At 47.1% G+C, this 12,697-nt stretch overlaps 1 protein-coding gene across 4 annotated transcripts in view; it reads right to left on the bottom strand.

The window, feature by feature from the left end:
• Positions 1-741: 741 nt before the first annotated feature.
• PNPLA1 (patatin like phospholipase domain containing 1) overlaps positions 742-12,697 on the bottom strand; it is a 52,183-nt gene continuing 40,227 nt past the window's right edge. For 3 of the 4 annotated variants that reach the window (XM_042237077.2, XM_042237078.2, XM_060403598.1), the window contains exons 6-10: positions 10,780-11,349; positions 7,843-7,921; positions 6,610-6,735; positions 2,229-2,334; positions 742-1,537 (exon numbers count right to left, since the gene is read on the bottom strand). In XM_042237077.2, coding sequence (XP_042093011.1) covers positions 1,487-1,537; positions 2,229-2,334; positions 6,610-6,735; positions 7,843-7,921; positions 10,780-11,349 — 932 coding nt within the window. In that variant the 3' untranslated portion in view covers positions 742-1,486. The remainder of the gene's footprint in view (positions 1,538-2,228; positions 2,335-6,609; positions 6,736-7,842; positions 7,922-10,779; positions 11,350-12,697) is intronic. The other variant, XM_012100555.5, reaches the window with a different exon arrangement.

Here is a 12,697-nt window from a genome sequence, read left to right as displayed (position 1 = left end):
TACCCTTACACGAGGTAATTACTCATTGTTTATCTGAAATTAAAATTTAACAAGGAGTCCTGTATCTTTTTTTTTTTTTTTTCTCTAGCCACCCTGGAATTCAGGCAAGAACAATTCTCTAACTACCTTAGAGCATCTGGGCTCAAATACAGGCTTTGAGTTAGAGCAATAGTTAATATTATATTCAGTTCTCCTTTTCACACTAGGGAATAAGCATTCCTGAGTTGTGCAAGATTGGAACCCTCCCTCCCTGGCTCACGTGTCCCAGGGCCTCTGGGCACACAGTTACTTGCAAACAGCAAGACCTTCTTAGGGAAAGGCCTGAAGGCAGCAGGGCCACTCCACCTGACTCCTGGGGCTCTTCTCTTGACTGGCGGAGCCACAGAACTGAGCAAGGCAGCAGATGCTAGAACACCTGAGGTTTGGTTCTTCTCAGGCCTCTCAAAGGTACTTTGATTCCTCCAGGTAGATCCGTCTGAAGAGGATGGATGTAGACTCTTGTTCCCTCACATGGTCCTGTTCAGTGTAGGGTCCACCCGCCTGCATGCCATAGCCTCCCACCCACCTGGGCTTAAATTTGCATGCGTCCTTCTCAGGGGCCACAGTGCAGGGCTTTCTTCCACCTAGTCTTCTAGGATTTGCATTCTAGGATTTGTTGAGCAAATGCATCTGAGGCCTGTGAACAGCCTGTTTTTCCTTACTGGGTCTGGCTGGAGCCAGAGGTTATCCACAAGCAGTGAGTTAATTTTATTTTACTTTATTTTTCTGGACAGGCTGCAAAAATTGAAGTTAAAGACCTCTTTCTTGTGGATCGTTTTCACTCAGGTGTGAACAGCAGACAGAGTCTGCCCTCTGGGCTGGGAAAGGGGAAGGGAGGGCACACACGGCCTCCCATCCCCTCTGTCAGCACAGCAGGACTGGGGGAAGGCCGGGCCGCCCGCTCCCCCAGCTGCACCAGTAATCCCCGGGGTAAAACCTGGTTAGCGCCTCCAGGGGATTCCCATGAGTGGCCGAGATGGAGTCTGCTGGTTCCAGGTCAAGCCTTTTGTGTATTGTGTGAACAAAAAACAAACAGCAGATGTGGTCTCTTGACACTGCAGGAAACAGGAAAGGGTGTCCATGGCTCAGCTCTGCCTGACCCCCGACAGTTTTGCCCCATGGATGACCTCCTGGGAGAGGACGAGGGTCTCCAAGAAGCAAACTCAGGCTGGCTTGGGAGGAGGACTCAGAGCCCAGCTGCCTGGGAGGAGGCTGTGCTGCCCACTCTTACTGTCTGTTCTGACGTCCATCTGTCTGTCCAGAGCAGAGTAGCGGAAGGACCAGAGGGAAGCTGGGAGGATGTTTAGACCGGAAGGCTCTTGCCTGGGGGAAGCAGGATCCTTTACCCCAACAGGCTTGGTAGTGGGTGGGACCCCAGTCCTTGCAAGGCCTGGGGTGAAAGGAGGGCGTCTGAGAACAGTGAGGAGAAGGTTCAGCCTCGCGAGCGTCAGGTTCTCTCCCGTTTCAGCTCAAGTTTCCTCTCTCGGCTCACAGTTTCCTAGAAAAAGGACACAAATTCATCATCGCCAAGTCCCAAATCTAGTACTTCCCTCCCCTTATATCCACCGAGACCACTGCTCACACCTTCATATGCTTTGGGCATCCTGAGCAAATAGCCACACTGATATGTGGAAATAGGAAATCTCAATTTGTATCAAAAGCCAGTTCAAGAGTTTACTTTGTTATACAAGTGGTCTTCTGCAAAAGCAGAGTTCCATTTGCAAAGCAGGAGTTGGTGAAAGCGCATTTGCCATATTTTTTGACTTACAAAGTCTGGTTAATATTTGGTTTTTCAGGAAGAGGTGGAGTGGTCTCCAGTATGCTGAGCACAGTTGTGTGGACTGCATACTGCACAAGCATGTGCTGCCAGTACAAAAGGGCAGGCACGTCACAGACATGTTTATGCGGCCATTCATGCAGTTTTCAAGCAGACGGTCATCAATTGCTCAAAAAAAATCAGCACATTACAACAACTTTCCAGCAGGTGGCAGTCACGTTCTCAAGGAAAGGGTGCTCTTTTCTTGGTGCACAAGGCTTTCTACAGGCTAGTGTTGGCCTTGACCCTGACCAGGAAGAGGCAGGTGGGGGCAGAAAGAAAGATGGGCTGACGGGGCTCAGAGGTCACCACAGCGTCCTGGCACAGGACCGGCAGTGTCTGGCCCCCAGGGACACCCTGGGGCGTTCCACACCTCAGGGCAGCTGTATTCCTGGATGCGGCTGGGATGAGGCTTGTAGGCGACCCAGACTGTCTCGGAGGTGGAGATCAGAGAGAAGTCAAGTGGACAGGGGGCAGACCTGGATGTGAGAAGCCGAGGAAGCACATGTGAGAGGCAATGAGGCCAGAAGGGGGAACTGGGAATCCTGATTTTCAAGCCCTCTTCCACTTGCTGTGTGACCCTGAGCCAGTCACTTGCCCTCTCTGGGCAGGGAGACACCTGCAGAACTCATCTTGGAGAAATGCTGGGATGTGGGTTTGGGGTACTCGTGGATAATTTTCAAATCTGACTGTGTCATTCTGTTGTTTAAATCCTCTCATGACTGCCCAGCTACACAGACGAAGTTCAGCCTCTTTAGCGTGGCACCCAAGCCAGACTGACCTACCCCTTGCCATGTGTCCGAGTGGCTCTCCAGGCCTCTCCCTGCCCAAATGGAGGAGCTACACTAGACCCTGTGACTTCTGACTCTCACTCCAGTGCTCCTTCTACCCTGGAGGCTGGGTCCTGGCAACAGACGCTCTGGATTCAGATCTTGGCTCTGCCATCTACCAACTGTGTAACTTTGGGCTTGTCACTTAACCTGTCTGTGCCACAGTGCTTGGAATATAATAACTACGATGTACGTTTTAGCCATTATTAAATTCACCTATTACAAATTTTTCATTGGATTATCATTGATTTCCAAGGTTGTATAAATTTACCTTTGAATAGGGGGAGGTTCCATAGTAACTCAAAGGAAAGGTTCTCTAATAGCGGAAATTTGGGGAGTCTGACAGACTTGGTCTGTGGTTAAGAACCTGCTTGCTTGTGCACGGGACACAGGTTTGATCCCTGGCCTGGGAAGATCCCACATCCTGCAGAGCAGCGAAGTCGGTGCACTGCAAGAACCAAGCCCAAGCTCTAGAGCTCATGAGCCGCAACAACTGAAGTCTGAGTGCCTTGAGCCCATGTTCCACACGAGAAGCCACCACAGTGAGAAGCCCCGGCATTGCAACTAGAGAGTTCCCCCGCTTGCTGCAAGTAGAGAAAGCCCACACACAGCAACAAAGACCCAGTACAGTCAAAAGTAAATAAACATTAAAAAAAAAAGAAGGGTGTGAGTAACAATCAGCAAGCCGGATCTCCTCCTTTTCCATCTGCAGCCTGTAGGCAGTATTTCAGTTTCTCAATCTGTCTTTCTACTTTGAGGCCAGTTATACACCCTGAGTCAGATGACCACTGAACTTTTACTAGAGGAGAGATAAGGCCAGCAGAGGAAAGCCAGGCTGATACATGTATCTAGCCATGCTCCAGGAGAAGAGCAGATCTGGCATTACTGCTGGTCCTGAATAAAAGGGACAGGGACAGACTTGACCCCAAGCTGTAAGCCTACGCATAGCTATCGTAGCCAATTCACAGACCTATGAAAGAGAAAAGTAAAATGTTTGTTCTGTATTCCACTGAGATCTTGGCTGGGGTGGTGCAGGAGAGAGTGCTGTTTGTTATACAGCATTATCAAAGCAGCAATAACTGACTAATACAACCCATGCCAGAGTATAGATTGAACATTTGATTTAAAACATACACAGACACAGACACACCCAGAGTAATACATAGAACATCTATCCTGAGCTTTTATTCTAGACTCTTTCCTCTACCAGGAGACCAGGAGTTTCCCCAGGACTAGCCAGTGGATGTGGCAGTGTCTCCTGTGACTGTAGTTTCGGAACAGGTCTTTTCTCTTGCTGGATCACTTCTATTTTTCTATGCCTTATATATATATATTTTCCCCCCTCCCCCTGTCCCCTAACCTTGTCTTTGCAACTCAAAGCAATAAATCTGCAAGGAATTGCTTAAGATCAGTTGGTATATTGCCTCCCAGTAGTTTCATTAACTTGTTCTATAAAGGAACACTGCACGCAGGATGTGTGACTCACTGACAACAAGGTTTCCCACAGCTTATGAAAATCGTTTTGTTTGTTTTTATCACATCCTGCTTCTTTGTACAACACCTTGATTCCTAGAAGTTTATCAACCAAGGTAGCTCTGGTTGAAGTGCACGGTTCCCACTCTTCTGAGCACGGCAAGAGGTGTGGCTCTGGAGTCAGGGAGCCAAGTCTGGACCTGGATCCCAGAGAGCACCCCAGCTGCAGGGAAGCTCCGCACACCCAAGGCAGACCTTCTTACATCCTCATGACCACACCTGACCCTGAGCTCCTAGAGATAGACTGAAAGGTCAGGGAAGTGTTTAGGCTGGAGACCAAGGAACAGAGTTTCTAATTCCAGGCTGCATTGATCCCACCCATAAGTTCCAGAAACCAGCAACTTCCCTATGAGTCCTACACCCTCGCTGTGCACTCAGTTGCTCAGTCACGTCCAACTCTTTTGCAGTCTCATGGACTGTAATCCACCAGGCTCCTCTGTCCATGGAATTTTCCAGGCAAGAATACTGGAGTGGGTTGCCATTTCCTTCTCCAGGGGATCTTCCCAACCCAAGGATTAAACCCATGTAAATCAAACTTTAGGGTAAATCTTCAAAGTTGGGGATCAAGTTGAATTTATTGTGCTTTTATTCAGCCACACCATGAGGCATGCAGGAGCTTAGTTCCCTGACTAGGGATTGAACCTGTGCCCCCTGCATTGAGAGCACAGAGTTAGGGACCACCAGAGAAGTCCCTTATACTGCCATGGCAAACATTTTTGGCCGTATCAGCCAATATCTTATTTTTTTTTTTTTTTTGCAGAGCTTCCCTGACAAGGGATTGAACCCATGGCCCCTGCTGTGGGACTGAGGAGTCGTAACCACTGGACTACCAAGGAAGTCCCTGAATTCATCTTTGATCTCCCCAGAACCTGGAAGAGTGCTTGGCATTTGTGCTGTGCTTAGTTGCTCCGCTGTGTCTGACTCTTTGTGACCCCATGGCATTTAGCAGATGCTCAGTAAAGTTTGACTAATTAAGCCAAAACAACCTAATAGAGTCAAGAGCAATTAGAAGCAGGCCTACACTGGTCAGGACTTTTAGCTGTAGGTTGGCAAGAGTTAGGAACGCTACATGGTGAGTCACACGAGCACCCACTGGTTGGGTTTTTAAGAACAGTTCTTTTTTACCCCCCTCTGGGATAAGGAATGGGCTTTCTAGGTGGTGCTAGTGGTAAAGAACCTGTCTGCCAAAGTAAGAGATAGAGGAGACATAGGTTTGATTCTTGGCTTGGAAACATCCCCTGGAGAAGGGCATGGCAACCCACTCTGGTATTCTTGCCTAGAGAACTCCATGGACAGAGGAGTCTGGGCAGGCTAGAGTCCATAGGATCACAAAGAGTCAGACACGACTGAAGTGACTTTAGCACGGGACAAGGAATAGCAACTTTATTCCGGAAGATAGCAGATGGACTAGCGTCCCAAAGAACCATCTTCTTTAAGTAGAGTTCTATTCAGAAGCTAAGAAGAAGCTAGTTAACTTCTAGGAGTTATAACCATAATATCTATTAATTATTGACTGCTCTTACACATCTTGCACTCTGCGAAGCAAGTTACACAGTTGACCTAAACCCTCACAACAGCCTTACAAGTTGGTATTAGCCCTATTTTACAGATCAGGAGATAGAGGCTCAGAAAGACCAAGAGTCCTAAGCAGGCTCCCTGGGTAAGACTGTGGCTGAGCCAGGGATTTTATGCTGGGTGCATCCAACTCCGAAGCCCAGCTTCTCATTCTGATCCTTACTGACCTCCCTTGTGCTAAGTCGCTTCAGTTGTGTCCAACTCTTTGCGACCTCATGGACTGTAGCCTGCCAGGCTGCTCTGTCCATGGGATTCTCCAGGCAAGAGTACTGGAGTGGGTTGCCGTGCCCTCCTCCAGAGGATCCTCCCGACCCGGGGATCCAATCCAAGTCTCTTCTGTCTCCTGCATTAGCAGGGAGGGTTGTTACCACTAGCACCACCTGTAAGACCCTAAGGATCCATAAGTTAGGGGATAAACTCAAGAATATCTGCCTTTTTTCCCCTGCCCTCCCTACCCTGCTCTCATCTTCAGAGCTACATCCCTTATTAAAAAACTCAAGAAGAGTCGATTTCAGAATGTCTTCTTGACTCTGTTCCTCGTAAGTGTCCCCAGTAATCTTAGACCCTTTATAAACTTTATGAACTTATAAATAAGCCACTGTGCTTTAAAAATTATATTGCAAATAATTTAGTTCATTTACTCTAGTTCCTCTTTCAGAATATGAACTTCATGACATCTAGTCTCTCCCTGTTTTTCTCACTACACCCCCATGTTCAAGTTCCAGGAATGATTCAAAGTGACCCCCCTCACTACCCCTATAATCTTCCTGAAGACCGTTCCCTTCCTGTGGAATTAGAAACATTAACCAGGCTCACTGCACTTTGCTGCCTGTTGTCTTGGCTCGTGGATGTCTTAAGTAGCCTTTTCTGGTGCCACTTGTCTTTTGCTTGCTCTTCTTGAATACCTTGCTCACCCAGTTGGACTCTTCAGCAGGGCTCTCCCTGGACAAAGAGATGACGTGATGGTTGGTTAATGACAGGGCTCCACTCCATCTCAGAAGGGAGACAGACACACCAATATTATGATTCTCAACCCTGGCTGAACTTTTGCTTTGTAATCAATGAATGTTTATCTAAGGAACATCATACCCACTAGTCAAATGAAACTCAAACTGTTATAGTTACACATCAATGCAATAAAGTAAGCGATCATGTGAATAAAACGTATAATTTACGTCCAAGCACAAAATTATGTATGTAAACTTTTTCCAAAAATTTTATAATTAAAACTGTACTTAATGTGAGAAGCAGGTATGTTTTAATATCCTGGGTATGATATTGAGTGAGAATATAAAAAATAAAAGTGCCTTGGGCCCTTTTCTCTGTGGCCATAGGAAAACTCAGCCACTGCCAGAGCTACCCCAAGGAGGGGAGGGATGAGGTTGGTGAACAGCAACACCCTGATTTACTCTCTGATCTCCTGCTGGTGCCTTCCACCGGCCAACCCCACTGGCATTCGGTCAGCAAGGGAGTCTGGGTATTGTGATTCCCAGAGAGGTTAAAAAAAAAAAGCTTCCCCGGCCGTCTCGTAATAGCTGCAAGGGTAACAACAGAGCACACGTTACGCAACCCAGACGGTTGATGTGCATTATGAAAGCAGATTTTCTGGAGACAATCTGCAACATAGCAGTATTAGCCCCGTTCTTATGCTATTAGAAAATAAGTTGGATTAAGGGAGATTTGGGGTAGAGTCCCCTTAATTATACTGTGCAGGACCCACCCAAGGCTAGGGTGCAGCAGGCCTGCCAGCTCTCTTGACCTGAGACATCCCCGAGAATCAGGTGTGAGGAAGCGTGCACACTCCCCCACCGCACCCAGAGGACGTACACCCCCCCAGTGCACAGAGCAGGGACTGGGGGATGACGCTGTCGGCAGGAACAGACTCATGTCCCCGTGTCCCCCCACTGAAGGAAAGAAAAGGGAGGCGGTGGTCTGTAATCACATCCAGAAGAGGATCCCCAGGCAGCTAAAGTGATGGAAAGTATTATTTAGCTGGGCCCCCTCCCCGACCGAAGGAAAGAAACTGTCCCCAGTCAAGGAGACACTCACACTGCGTGAGGTTTGCTGGCGGTTTCCTTCACATTAGCCAGAGGCACGGTGCTTTTCGAATTTGAAGAGGCAAAGGGAGCTACAGCCAAAAATAAAAATATAGAAGACGTGAGTGAGATGGGGACGGGGAGGAGGAGTACTTAAGTCATTTCTGAAATAACAATAAGAAGAAAGTGAGAATGTTTGGAAACTCTTTTTCTTAAATTCTCATATTTGGGACCAGAAACATATTTGGGGACTTGACTGAGATCCAGGGCGGCAGCGGCATCTGCGGGAAGGCCTGAAGCTAACCCTTGGCGTAATTCTCTCCTAAAAAGCAGCCAGTTGTATTAGGGAAAGTTTTCAAGAAAATCCCCCACAGGGGCCTGAACCTTCCATCATCTGCCTTCTGTGATGCTTTTTTTGTCTTCTTTACCGGAATAGGAAATACAAATCATTTCATGACCAGTATTCTTTTCAAAATTTTTTGGCCATGCTGCGGCCATGTGGGATCTTAGTTCCCTTGATCAGGGATCAAATCCACTCCCCACGCGTCGGAAGCGTGGAGTCAACCACTGGCCCACCAGGGAAATCTCGTTATGGCCACTATTCTTAAGTAAGCTCTTTGCATGTTTCCGACGAGTATGGGGATATAGAATACATGAATATTAAGGTGTAATTATGTAACACATGTAAATGATAATAATATGGAATAGATTAGCACGTTCGTCTATCTGAGGAACTTGGAGATCTTTCATCTGGGGACCTGCTGGCTGTCCCTCACTTGCCCAGATCTGTTTGTGGTTCCTTTGTTTATGGATTTTTCCCAGGACTTTCTGCAACACTCCCACCCCCAACAATAACATGGCAAAACAACAAATAACATGAACCCCTGAGGGCAGCATTCTGTCCAACTCCCCCTGATGGCCTCAGATGTCACCGCTGAGACCCAGCAGGGCTTCTCGACCGGAGAACTACTGACGCCACCAGCCAGGCTAGTCTTTGGTGTAAGGGTTGAGCACTGTAGGATGTTTAGCAGCATCCCCGGCTTCTCCCGACTACATTTCCCATCAGGTGGCAACCAAAAATGTCCCCGGGTGCTGCCGAATGTCTCCTGGGGTAATATTGCCTCTAGTGGAAAACCACTGGGCTATCTGTACTCTCTGCCCACCCCCGATACAAGTGAGGATTGCCAACTCCAGACCCATGATTATTCAGGCCCCTGAAGATGGCCGGCTTTAAGCACTGGTGTGATAACATAAAATAAATGCATTTTATTTAACTGGGAATAAGAGAGCAAGTGAAACACTTTGAACAACTTTCTGACTCCTAATGTTCTGGTATGTTTGTCTTGTGATTAAAAGAATCAAAGTGAACCTATTCTAAAAAAAAATAAAAAGGAAAGAAAGGAAGACAAGAAAAGAAAAAACAAAATAAAAGGCAAAGTGAACCTATTCCCAAAGAGAGAAAGAAAAAAAAGGAAAGAAAAGGAAAACAGAAAAGACAAAGTGAACTTACTCCAGAAAAGGAGGGGGTCACACCTGACCCGGGGCGGAATCACAAAGAAGGAAGCCTTGCCAACCTGTGCTCCTATTTATCATAATAACTATGAAAGCCCAGCCGATGGACCATGAAGACCCTACAGCCTGGCCTCATTCCATCACTTGGACCTTTCTCCCTTGGTCACCACCCAGACCATCTACAGTGGCCAAGCAGGTGTCCTCTTCACACCGAAGGTGCCTTGTACCTTCCTTCTCTGCACCCAGACCTCTAGAATAAACAAAATCTGAAATGTTCTTTCTACTTGGTCAGATCCCACAAACCACAGTTGTCAAAATCCTGCCCCTTTCAAATTACCCCTCACCTCTGAGAAGCATTCCTTATTTCCCCCAGAGAGAGGTGATCTTATTCTCTGTAAGTTCCCTCAACACTGTTTTTGTTGGTTACACAGTACTTAAGAATTTCTTTTTGTATTTTTGAAGTTAGCATCCATGCCCTTCCCTCTGTTGGAAGGGACATTTCCTGAGAGTGAGGAATTGAGAACAGTTCATCTTTGAAGCCCCCAGAGAGGTGCTTCTCAAACTACTTGTCCTGAAGAACCAATTTCTAAAAATCATACTTACAATCCATAATGGACTAGTACTTTGGTAAAATGCATTACAAAGGAACTAGTAGAAAATGATGAAACTCTTGGATGTCATGGCTCTATCTTATTGCTATAAACATTTCGAAACGCTTGCTCTCACTTTCTGCACTCATTTCATTGTACACAAGTAACAGATATTCAGAGACTGGCACTGGTCCACAGACTGCTCTGTGAGTACCACTGCCCTGGCACAGTGTCTTTCACAATAAAAATCTACTAGAATTGCAGTTCTCAAACATGAGAGGGCAAAAGAACTTGGAGGGCTGGTAAAAAATGCAGACAGCTGGATCCCACCCCTAGAACTGTTGATTTAGTAGGTATGCGGTAGGACCTGAGAGTTTTTATTTCTAACAAGTTCTCAGGTGAGGCTATTGCCGCTGGTTGGGGACCACACTTTGAGAATCACTAGACAGGAACTAGCGGTAAAGAACCTGCTTGCCAATGCAGGGGATATAAGAGACACAGGTTTGATCCCCGGGGCGGGAAGATCCCCTAGAGGAGGGAGTGGCAACCCATTCCAACATTCTGGCTGGGAGAATGCCATGGACAGAGGATCCTGGCAGGTTATGGTCCACAGGGTTGCTAAGAGTCGGACACGAATGAAGCGACGCACAAACTAAAGGAAAAAACAAAAAGTCAAGCACACTGCCCTCTCGCAGTGGCCCCTCCTCATAGCCAGTAGAGCCACTGACGCTAAGGGCTGACTAACCGGTGCACCCCTCTAAAGCAATGGCTATAGCTACCACATCATTACACACTTGCCAATGGGCTCCGGATGTGAGGCAGCTGGGAGAGGCCAGAAGGGTCCATACCTCGGGGCTCTTCTGGGCCCAGTTCCTCCACAGGTGGCTGTGCAGGTGATGCTGAAGAAGAATGTCGGGGCAACACCGGAGGTGGCCCCGCAGTGGAAGGTCGCAGGGGTGGCCTGGGGGACGCAGAGGCCTGGCGGGGTGGGGACTTGGGTGGTAATGCAGTCGGTTGTATCTGCTGTGATGGTGATACAGGGGACAGCCCAGGTGTTGAGCTGGGGAGTAAGGGCACAGCTGGGAGTGACACAGGTGGCAAGTCAGTTGGAGAACGTGATGGTGATGAGGCTGGTGGCGGTGCAGGTGACGAAGCAGGTGCCTCCACCGGCCAGTCACATGTGGATTCGGGCGCCTGCATGGGTGGGGACAGAGGTGCACTGCGGCCACCCCTCCCATCCCCTTTGGGAGCCCACTGTGTGTGAAGCTGTCTGGATTCTTCTGGACTGGCCGGCTCTCTTCGGAGGCTCGGTTGACAGCATTCAGGACACTGGTTGCCAAGAGCGAGTTCTATCTGGCAGTACACTTCTACCCGGGGGAAAATCACTCTCTTGGAAGGAGAATTAAGATAAGCAGCATCTAGGAAAAACAACAGCATGGGGTCACAGGTGGCATTTCTAACCCCTGACATCGGCATGGTGTTTGCAAAAAATGGTTTCCCAAATTATCCTCATCAACAGGATGAGTGCTTGTCACTGGTTTTGTTTTGCTTCTGCCATGTGTCTGGAGGGATCTCAGTTCCCTGACCAAGGACCGAACCCAGCCATGGTGGAGAAAGCCCAGAATTCTAACCCTAGACCATCAGCGAATTCCTGGATTAGTGCTTTTCAATAGCCTTTCTTTACTTACTTGAATTTATATTGAATGACTGGGTATTGATAGAAGGCTGGGGTAGATTTAAACATTGCTGGTAAGGATCCAGTTGAGAGATTGAGGTTGGAGAGAGAGGGGAATGATGAGAAATTGGAGAATTCCGAGACAGGAATGGGGTCTGAGCCCAGGAGGGTGGGTGAGCTCTAGACATATGCAAAGAAGGGTCAGTCTGTATATTTGGTGGCGCAAAGTCGAGAGAACTCCCCTCTGATGGCTTTGGTTTCCTCTGTGAAGTAGGAAGCCAGGTAGAATAGAAGACTGGAGGTCAGGAGCAGAAGGTTTGAGGTGGTAATTACAGAGGATGAGAGAGTTAGTTGACAAGAAAAATATAATGTGATTGCTTTCAGTGTAGAAATTCACAAGCCATTTTAAAAATTCAGATGAAAATGCAAAGGACCTAGAATAACAAACACAACTTTGAAAATGGAACAAAAGCTGGAGAACTAAGGCTACCAGGTTTCAAGATTTATTGTAAAGCTATAGTGACCAAGACAGGATGGTCCTGACATAAAGATGGGTAAATCCATCAGTGGAATCAACAGGAGGTCCAGAAATAGACCCATCACATACATAGACACCTGATTGTAGCCCAAGATGCAAAGTTCTTTCAATGGAGAAAGCGAAGTCTTTTCAACAGACAACACTGGAATAACATGATATCCATTCTTTATAAAGAACTTAGATTTATATCTTGTACCTTATAAAAAAATTAACTCAAGATAGGTCACAGACGTGAATGAAAGCCTAAAAAAATGAAAAGCCTCTGGAAGAATGGTGGGGAGTGAGAGAAATGGGGGAAGGGGTCAAAAGGTACAAACTTCCAGTTATAGAATAAATAAGTCACAGGTTGGAAGGTGCAGCCTGGTGCCTAGAGTTAGAAGTAACAATACTCTATCGAATATTTGAAAGTTGCTAAGAGAGTAGATCTTAAAAGTTCCCATCAAAAGAAAAAAAAAAGTTTTTTATAACTCTGTGTAGTGACGGAAGTAACTAGACTTTTTGTGAGGGTTGTTTTGTGACATACACAAACTTTTAACCATCATCTATACACCTT

The sequence above is a fragment of the Ovis aries genome, chromosome 20, assembly GCF_016772045.2.
Source record: "Ovis aries strain OAR_USU_Benz2616 breed Rambouillet chromosome 20, ARS-UI_Ramb_v3.0, whole genome shotgun sequence".
NCBI classification, from domain to species: domain Eukaryota; kingdom Metazoa; phylum Chordata; class Mammalia; order Artiodactyla; family Bovidae; genus Ovis; species Ovis aries.
The sequence above is the reverse complement of the archived record's forward strand: the minus strand, read 5'-3'. Positions and strand labels throughout refer to the sequence as shown.